Source organism: Carlito syrichta, unplaced genomic scaffold, assembly GCF_000164805.1.
Source record: "Carlito syrichta isolate Samal-C Ts95f unplaced genomic scaffold, Tarsius_syrichta-2.0.1 Scaffold308656, whole genome shotgun sequence".
NCBI lineage: Eukaryota > Metazoa > Chordata > Mammalia > Primates > Tarsiidae > Carlito > Carlito syrichta.
Window position 1 is genome coordinate 31,111 of NW_007252752.1, and position 8,740 is coordinate 39,850.

At 52.2% G+C, this 8,740-nt stretch overlaps 1 protein-coding gene across 2 annotated transcripts in view; it reads left to right on the forward strand.

Moving 5' to 3' along the window:
• RANGAP1 (Ran GTPase activating protein 1) overlaps window positions 1-8,056 on the forward strand; it is a 37,113-nt gene extending 29,057 nt beyond the window's left edge. Inside the window, exons 11-16 of one of the 2 annotated variants that reach the window (XM_021716275.1) lie at window positions 482-486; window positions 930-1,049; window positions 3,568-3,670; window positions 4,845-4,933; window positions 5,192-5,313; window positions 7,059-8,056. In XM_021716275.1, the coding sequence (XP_021571950.1) occupies window positions 482-486; window positions 930-1,049; window positions 3,568-3,670; window positions 4,845-4,933; window positions 5,192-5,313; window positions 7,059-7,128 (509 nt within the window). In that variant the 3' untranslated portion in view covers window positions 7,129-8,056. The remainder of the gene's footprint in view (window positions 1-481; window positions 487-929; window positions 1,050-3,567; window positions 3,671-4,844; window positions 4,934-5,191; window positions 5,314-7,058) is intronic. The other variant, XM_008065551.2, reaches the window with a different exon arrangement.
• The last annotated feature ends 684 nt before the right edge of the window (window positions 8,057-8,740 follow it).

The following is an 8,740-nucleotide window of genomic DNA, read 5'->3' on the forward strand; positions in this document are numbered from 1 at the left end:
ATTTATTGTAGGGATGAGGTCTCGCTGCCCAGGCGGGTCTCGAACCCACAGGCTCAGGCAGTCCACTCACCTCAGCCTCCCAAAGGCGCAGGATTACAAGCATTTTTTGATTGCATGATATTAAGTAAAAAAATCCTCTCAATGTAGTGATATTTATCCCATATAGATATATTTATTTATTTATAAGATGATTTTAGCATTTAATGCTGCCATATTATGTATAGATAATACATAAATATTTCCAAAATAATAAAAAATAAGAATGAATAGAAATTCTGATTTTTTTCCTCCCACCTGCCAGAGGATTATCTTGGGGACCCTTAGGGACAGCTCCTTATTCCTGAGACTGTGGCTAGGACTATGACCCAGCATGGGCACTTGGTGTCCCCTGCCTGGCCAGGGGCTAGTAGCATCAGGGTTGCCATGCTTCCAATTCATTACTTTACATTTCTTCTCAAGCTCCTAAATAAAATCTGGAGAGCTCGGGTTTGGGCATTGGTTTATGGGAGCAACTATGTACAAGTGACTAGGTATATCTCAGGTTTAAGTTTTTCTCTGGGTACCCCTGGTGCTTGTTAGCAGTGCTTTCCCAGACTGGATTCTAGTTAGCCTTCATATGTCTCTTGAATCATTTCTGGGGCATTGCATGACATGGCAAGGATCCACTTGGCCACAGCAGGCTTCTGGGGCTCCGGGGAGGTAGGTTGCTCCGACACCAAGGACTTCTGGACAAGGAGCTAGCTAGGGCCAACATCTCCCGGTAACCCTAATAGATGGGGAACTGCAGCTGAGTGGGAGGAAGAATTCTAGACTTTGGGCTTTGATGGACTAGAGTGAGGGATGAGTGTGCTGGGTATGGGGATGGACATAGCTGGGTCAAAGAGTCGGGTTTGGAATTTTACAGAGTCCCTGTACCACTTGCTTCTTAGGAACCAGCTCCTGTGCTGTCCTCCCCTCCTCCAGTAGACGTCTCCACCTTCCTGGCTTTCCCCTCTCCAGAGAAGCTGCTGCGCCTGGGGCCCAAGAGTTCCGTGCTGATAGCCCAGCAGGTAATAACAGCACTTCCCAACTCCCAACCTGTGTATGCTGTGGCTTCTGAAGTTGCCAGAGAAAAGGGGAAAAGCCCAGGGGGATTGGGAGGCAATGCTGTCAGATGGGGGCAGTGAGACTTGACCTGCCACTGTTGCAACACACATAAATGAGGGTGTCCAGTATATTTGTCAACCTTGGGGGTTGCAGATGTCCACGCCACTTGACAAAGGAAGTGCCATTTCCCAGCAGTTCCTGGAGTTAGAACATTTTCTCTACACTGTTGCATGTGCTTGTCCACACCTTGGCTTCTTTGTGCATGTTTTATTGGCCCATCTGCTTTTAGCACAACTCTCCTGCCCAGGGCCCTTTTGGAGGTCACATGGTTATTGCAAGGAGGCTGCCCTTACTCTAGCCTGACTTGTTGGTTTGTTCATTTAGAAGTGATCATCAAGTGCCTATTTTCTGTTGGGTACTATACTTGAGCGTGGTGTTATTTAACCTTGGCAACCCAGAATGTAGACTCTGTTGCTCTTATATATGTATCTATTTAAAAAAAATTTTTTTTTTTAAGTTGGAGTCTCACTCTGTCACCTAGACTGGAGTGCAGTGGCCGCTCCCGGCCACCGCAGCCTCGACCTGCTGGGCTCCGGCGATCCTTCCGCCTCAGCCTTCTGAGTAGCCGGAATTACAGGCATGCGCTACCACGCCCGGCTGATTTTTTGATTTATTGTAGAGATGAGGTCTCGCTGCCCAGGCGGGTCTCGAACCCGTGGGCTCAGGCAATCCACTCACCTCAGTCTCCCAAAGGCACGGGATTATAGGCTGAGCCACCAAGCCTGGCTAAAATTTTTTATAGAGATGGAGTCTTGCTATATTGCCCAGACTGGTCTTAAATCCCTGGGCTTAGGTGATATTCCTGCCTCAACTTCCCAAAGTGCTAGGATTGCCCTGTGCCCAGCTCTTTCCTTTTTTTTTTTTTTTTTGAGTCGGAGTCTCACTCTGTCACCCAGACTGGAGTATAGTGGCATGATTGCTCAGGTGATCTTCCTACCTCAACCTCCTGAGTAGCTGGAACTACAGGCATGCACCACCATACCCGGCTAATTTTTTTTTTTTTTTTGAGTTGGACTCTCTTGTCTCCCAGGCTGGAGTGCAGTGGCACGCTTATGGCCACCACAGCCTCGACCTGCTGAGCTTAGGCAATCTTTCTGCCTCAGCCTTCCAAGTAGCTGGAACTACAGACGCATGCTACCATACCTGGCTATTTTTGTATTTTTTGTAGAGACAAGGTCTCCCTACGTTCCCCAGGCTGGTCTTGAACTCCTGGGCTCAAGCAATCCTCTCACCTTGTCTTCCCAAAGTGCTGGGATTATAGGTGTGAACCACCACACCTGGCCCTTTTACTAGGATAAATGAGGCTACATAAGCCTTATTGTGTCCTTCCATTTTCATTTAATACCATTTATTACTTTATTGTGTCAGTAAAACTCTTCTCATGCCCTTTATTCCAATGAGTGGATGTAGTACTTTTTTTTTTTTTTTTTTTTTTTGAGTTGGAGTCTCACTCTGTCGCCCAGACTGGAGTGCAGTGGTTGCTCCCAGCCACTGCAGCCTTGACCTACTGGGCTCCGGCGATCCTCCTCAGCCTTCCGAGTAGCCAGAATTACAGGCATGCGCTACCACGCCCAGCTGATTTTTTGATTTATTGTAGAGATGAGGTCTCGCCAAGTTGCCCAGGGGGGTCTCGAACCCGCAGGCTCAGGCAATCCACTCACTTCAGCCTCCCAAAGTGTGGGGATTACAGGCTGAGCCACCGAGCCCGGCTGGATGTAGTACTTAAAAGCAAGCCTCTGTTTCTGGATGTTGACTTTTTTCCACCTCTCTCTGTTGCAATATTGAGGTTAACTTCCTTGCATGCGAATATTATGTACCTCCTGGATGTTTTCTTCAGGTTTGATTATAAGAAGAGGACTACCGGGTGTGGTGGCTCATGCTTGTAATCCCAGCACTTTGGGAGGCTGAGGCGAGAGAATTGCCTGAGCTTACGGGTTTGTGACCAGCCCGGGCAACTTAGCGAGACATCATCTCTACAATAAATAAAAAATTTTTAAAAAGTTAGCTAGGTGTGGTGGCACATGCTGTAGTTCTAGCTACTTGGAAGGCTGAGGTGGAAGTTCTAGCTACTTGGAAGGCTGAGGCAGGTAGAGGCTGTGATGGCCATGAGCATGCCACTGCACTCCAGCCTGATTGACAGAGTGAGACTCTAACTTAAAAAAAAGAGGACCATGAGTCCCAGGGTTGATGACTTTTAATGTTTACTTATTCACTCATTCATTCACTCTGTGTGCTGCATACTTGTTTTGAGCCAAGCCTGAATCAGACTCTGAAGGGACAGCATGGGGCGAGGCAGGACTATCCTTGCCCACCAGGGCCCAGACCTTTTCTAGCCAGCAGGAGAACCCAGGCACATCTCTACTGTGTGTTAAAGCTCTGGGACTCTGGCCCGTGACCTGCCATCATCTCTTATATCTTCAGACTGACACATCTGACCCAGAGAAGGTAGTCTCTGCCTTCCTGAAGGTGTCATCTGTGTTCAAGGAAGAAGCCACAGTGAGGACAGCAGTGCAGGATGCAGTAGGTAATGTGGACTGGGTAAGGCCTGTGTGCTCCTTCCCCACTGAGACCTGTTGGCCCCAGATGACATTGACATTTGTAGTTGCTGTAACCCTTTGCTGCAGTGCTCATGTGGTAACCACTCTTTGGCCATTCCAACCTGTTCCTGTTGTGATCCTGCCATGGAGCAGGCTGGGTGCTCTCCTCTGTTTTTTGCAACTGGAAGCTGAGGCCTTTCCCAAAGCCATGCAGCTATACACAGTTAGAACCCAGAGCAGGTAGTGTCCAATGCAGGGCTCACTTGTGTAGTAAGGCCAGTCAGTCACATCCACAAGACCCAATGGATATAGCCCTCTTAGGAGGAGAGATAGTGAGAGCTTTGTCCCCACCTCAGAGCCTCTGCACATGCGTCCACTCCGCCTGGAGGTCCCTGCTTGGATGCCTGCTTTCCCCATGTCATCCACAGGGCTTACTAGGATCTCTGACCCACCTCCCTCCAGCCCTTCATGGTCCTCTCCCCACGCTGTTCTCTCAGTTTCCTCTATTCCAAGTACCTATCACCTTGTCAGCATTTACTGACTGAGCCTCCAAGTGTGAGCCAGATTTGGCTAGATAGAGAAGAGGGGAAGCCCTGTGGGCAAAGGGCATAGCTCATGGAAAAGGAGAGAAGTGGGTAGAACCACATGTGTTTCTTCCTGGATTGGTCCACTGTGGACACGCTGAGGTGGGGATGATTCTGTAGGAACTGAGGTGGGAAAAGATATGAGGGCCAGACAGGAATCTGTTCCCTAAGAGCCTATCTGTGGGCATTTGTGGGAATAAGTTCGTTGTCAACCTAGCACAATCCCAGCAGGTCCCCTTGCCTCGCTAAAATATCTGAAACCTCCCCTAGGGGTGTCTGCCTCACTAAATCTTCACGCCTGCCATGCAAGGTGGGTATGGTGGGTGTCGTCCCCATGTCCATGTTATTCAGGAGGCCAGGATGGGGAAGGGCCAAAGTGTCACAACCAACAGATGGACTAAGCCCTGGTGCTGGCTTCCCCCTCCCCTCCTCTCTTCATCCCTCCCATGTTCACCTCTCGGTCAGGGCAGTGAGGCAGGGAGAGCCTGTGTGAGCCCAGGGTCACTGGATGCCCTGGGGTCCAGGCCCAGCCCTTTGCTACAGTCAGCCTCCTTCCCCACTGCTTTCTACCCTGCAGATGCCCTGATGAAGAAGGCCTTCAGCTCCTCATCCTTCAACTCCAATGCCTTCCTCACCAGACTCCTGGTGCACATGGGTCTGCTCAAGGTGAGGCCGAAAGGAGTGGTAGGCCCAGGAGGGAGGAGGGCAGTTACACCCACCCACCATCCCATACCTCAAGTCGTTTTCTGTCATCCCCACTGTGTCCTCAAGGCCTAGGTCTCCTTAAGCAGCCTCAGCCTTCATGATAGGATCTCAGTTGGACCTCAGTCATGGGCACCATCTGCAGAATCTGGGAGGTAGAGATCAGGACCACCCAGGTGACCCTGAAGCTCGCCCCACCTTTTGCTGTGTTTCCCCTCACAGAGTGAAGACAAGATCAAGGCCATTGCCAACCTGTATGGCCCCCTGATGGCACTGAACCACATGGTACAGCAGGACTATTTCCCCAAGTCACTTGCACCCCTGCTGCTGGCGTTCATGACCAAGTGAGTGTGGCCTTGTCATTTTGCTGGTACCTGCCCTCTCAGGCTTCTGTTTGATTGAGGCTTGCCTGACCTGGTTATGAAGACAATTCTCTTGCCCCCACGCTGGCTTGTAAGAGGCCCTTATACCTCCTGGGCACTCAATATCCAAGTTTGTGTCTCACCATCTCTGTGAGACTTCCTCCCCTTAGTCCAGCTAAGGAGAGAGGGTCTTAGAGATAATGTCTTTCACTGTGAGAGAGAGAGGGTGTGTAACAGCCCCCACTTTCCAGATAAGGAAACCAGTATCTAGGTTCGTTGAGTTTGCCTATGGTCACACATTGGCAAGCGGCCAGGCCAGATCCAAATCCATGTCTGCTGAGCAATGTCCTATGCTGGATGATATCTCTGGGAGCAATTCTGTGTCCACTCCCACAGCAGCTCAGGCCCTCTCTTGAGGACCTAGCACCTGTGGGCAAGTGGGGCAGGCAGAGGAGCAAGGAAGTCCCCCTACCATAAGGGGCATGTAATGTAGGCGGGGTTCAGGCTGCAGTAGGGTGCTTGGAGCATGTGAGGAAATGTCTTGGGGAGGCCAGACTGGAGGAGCATGGCGTACATCTGCCAACCTCTCAGCACCCAGCCAGCACCATAAGCAGCCTTGTCCACCCCAGCATCTCGAGGGTCTGTCTGCACAGCACTGCCTTGTTAGTCATGCCTTACTCTCTAGCCGTGTGTCTCCCTACCTCTCTAGCACCAGTTCCCCCTACCCAGACCACCCCTTGCGTTACAGCTGGAATGGCCTTGGTGGAAAGCAGATCTAATTGCTCTGCTCATCTGCCAGGGTCCAGCCTCACTGTGGATCTCAAGGCTGGCTGCAGCCTCCCCCACCCCCACCCCCACAGTGTACTCTCCCAAGCCTGTTCCCACAGCAGGTGACATGGTCTCAACCCCTGTGCTTTGCTCATGCTGTATGCAATGCTTCCAGATGGTGGCACCAGCTCCTCTCCACCCCTCAACAAAGCTCAGCTCCTTTATCTAGTCAGAGTTGTTTTTTCTGCATTCCCAACATCCCCTGTGTTGCCCTTGGTCTGGGTGTGAACCCCTGAGAAGAGACCCTCACACTCTTCTGGCTGTCTTTTCCCAGCTGGTTGCCCAACTGCCAGTACAGGCCCCAGCCTACCCTCTGGGTCATCTCTGAGATGACTGAGTTGAGGGTATAGTCACATACATGACTCCCTTCCCTCAATTCCCTGCCAAATGGTCTTGCCAAGATCCTGACCTATTTGTGGGCTTCGGGCCAAAGGTACCCTCAGTGCCAGCCCGGGGTGTGCCCCTTACTTGCCCAGCCTCCTTGGAGTCTTGCCTCATTTTCTTTCTCTGCTATGAGACTAATGATCTTGATGACAACAATGGCTGGCCCTTTACTTTAGTGACCCAGGTGGGACTCTAGCTGAGGACTCTTCGCCCTTGTGTCTGCTGGAAGGGCCCTTGGAGAGCAGAGCCTGTCTGGGCAGCCTGCATTCTGGCCAGTTCTGGGCTTAGTGGCCTTGGGTGCCCAACTCTCTGAGCCTTGTGGGTACCCCACCCCCATCTGTGATGTGCAAAAGGCAGGGGGCTAATGTCTTCCTTGCAGAGTCATTGTGCAAATTAGAAAAAATTGAGTCATACACAAAAATGGCCCCCAAAGTTGAGAAATAGGTCTTGCTGGAGCCTGAGCTCCCAGAGGCCCAAGGTATCCACCCCACTTGCTGACCCTTTTCTCCCTGCAGGCCCAACGGTGCCCTGGAATCCTGTTCCTTTGCCCGCCACAATCTGCTGCAGACGCTGTACAAAGTCTAGACTCAAACTCTCTCCCATCCCTTGGCCTGGACCAGTGACCTGGGGAGGGACTCCTATGACCTGAGGTGTAGCCCATGCCATCCCCTTAGACAGGACCCTGGCCAGAAGCAGGGACGGTCTTTGTCCTGTGTGTCCTGTCAATCCCCCGAGTATATGTGTCGGTGTGGTGTGTGTGATGGTATATACTTCCTGTCAGGATTTGGGTTTTTAATGTCTCCCTGCTGGCCTGGCTCCTGCTGTGGGGAGTTGGCACCCAGGGAAAGGGCTGTGAGCTCTCTGCCATTAAACTTACCACCATCTGAGGGTACCCTGCTGATCTCTGCCTCAGGTTCAAGGCCCTGGTGGCTGTCCCCACCCACCTTGCCCTCATGCCCCCCTTTCTGGTCTATACCAGAGCCTGGGGAGTTGTCCATGTGCTGTCCCTTCCCTGTGTTGTTGTGGTTGGGCTGCTTCCCACTCTCCCTGGGGCTGCTTCCTGTCACCAAGCCCTGGTCCTGCAGTGACCACCATGCAGTGACCACCATCCCTACCATCCAAATCTGCTGTGCTGACTGCTCAGCCTGAGGAACAGAATGCCACAGGTGGTGCCGTGGGGTTGTCTGCAGAAAGGAATCCCTTGGCTCCCACGCCATGTGGACAGGCAGACATCAGAAGCCAGAGTTACCTGGGACTGCACTGGCTTCTGGGCCCAGTGGGGCTCTCCCCTGTATGCTGAGGAGACTTTCTGCAACTGGCCTGGGGACCGAGCTGCACCTCCAGACTATTAAAGGACCTTCTGGGACTGGGGAGGGGTGGGGACTGGACTGGGCAGGAGATAGCCTGTGACCCCACTGAGCGGCCCATGCAACTGCCCTGTGCTTTCCCCTTTGTGCTGTGTGTGACTGGGCTGTGCCCAAGGGCTTCACAAATAAAGTCATGTGTGAAAGCAGCAGAGACTGAGATACTTTCACCTAAAGCAGGACAGTCTCAGGACCACAGTATGTGGAGTCACTTTACAATGGCACATGGCGCCGGGCTCGGTGGCTCAGCCTGTAATCCCGCGCTTTGGGAGGCTGAGGAGAGTGGATTGCCTGAGCCCGCGGGTTCGAGACCCGCCTGGGCAACTTGACGAGATCTTATCTCCACAATAAATCAAAAATTAGCTGGGCGTGGTCGCGCGCACTTGTAGTTCCAGCTACTTGGAAGGCTGAGGCGGAAGGATCGCTGGAGCCCAGCAGGTCGAGGCTGCAGTGGCCAGGAGCGGCCACTGCACTCTAGTCTGGGCGACAGAGTGAGACTCCAACTCAAAACAAACAAAAAAAAAGGTAGTGCGTGCCTGTAGTTCCAGCTACTTGGAAGACTGAGACGGAAGGATTGCCAGAGCCCAGCAGGTCGCGGCTGTGGTGGCCGGGAACACTGCACTCCAGTCTGGGTGACAGAGTGAGACTCCAACTCAAAAAAAAAAGTATGAGCCGGGCTCGGTGGCTCAGCCTGTAATCCCGCGCCTTTGGGAGGCTGAGGTGAGTGGATTGCCTGAGCCCGCGGGTTCGAGACCCGCCTGGGCAGCGAGACCTCATCTCCACAATAAATCAAAAAATCAGCCGGGCGTGGTAGCGCATGCCTGTAATTCCGG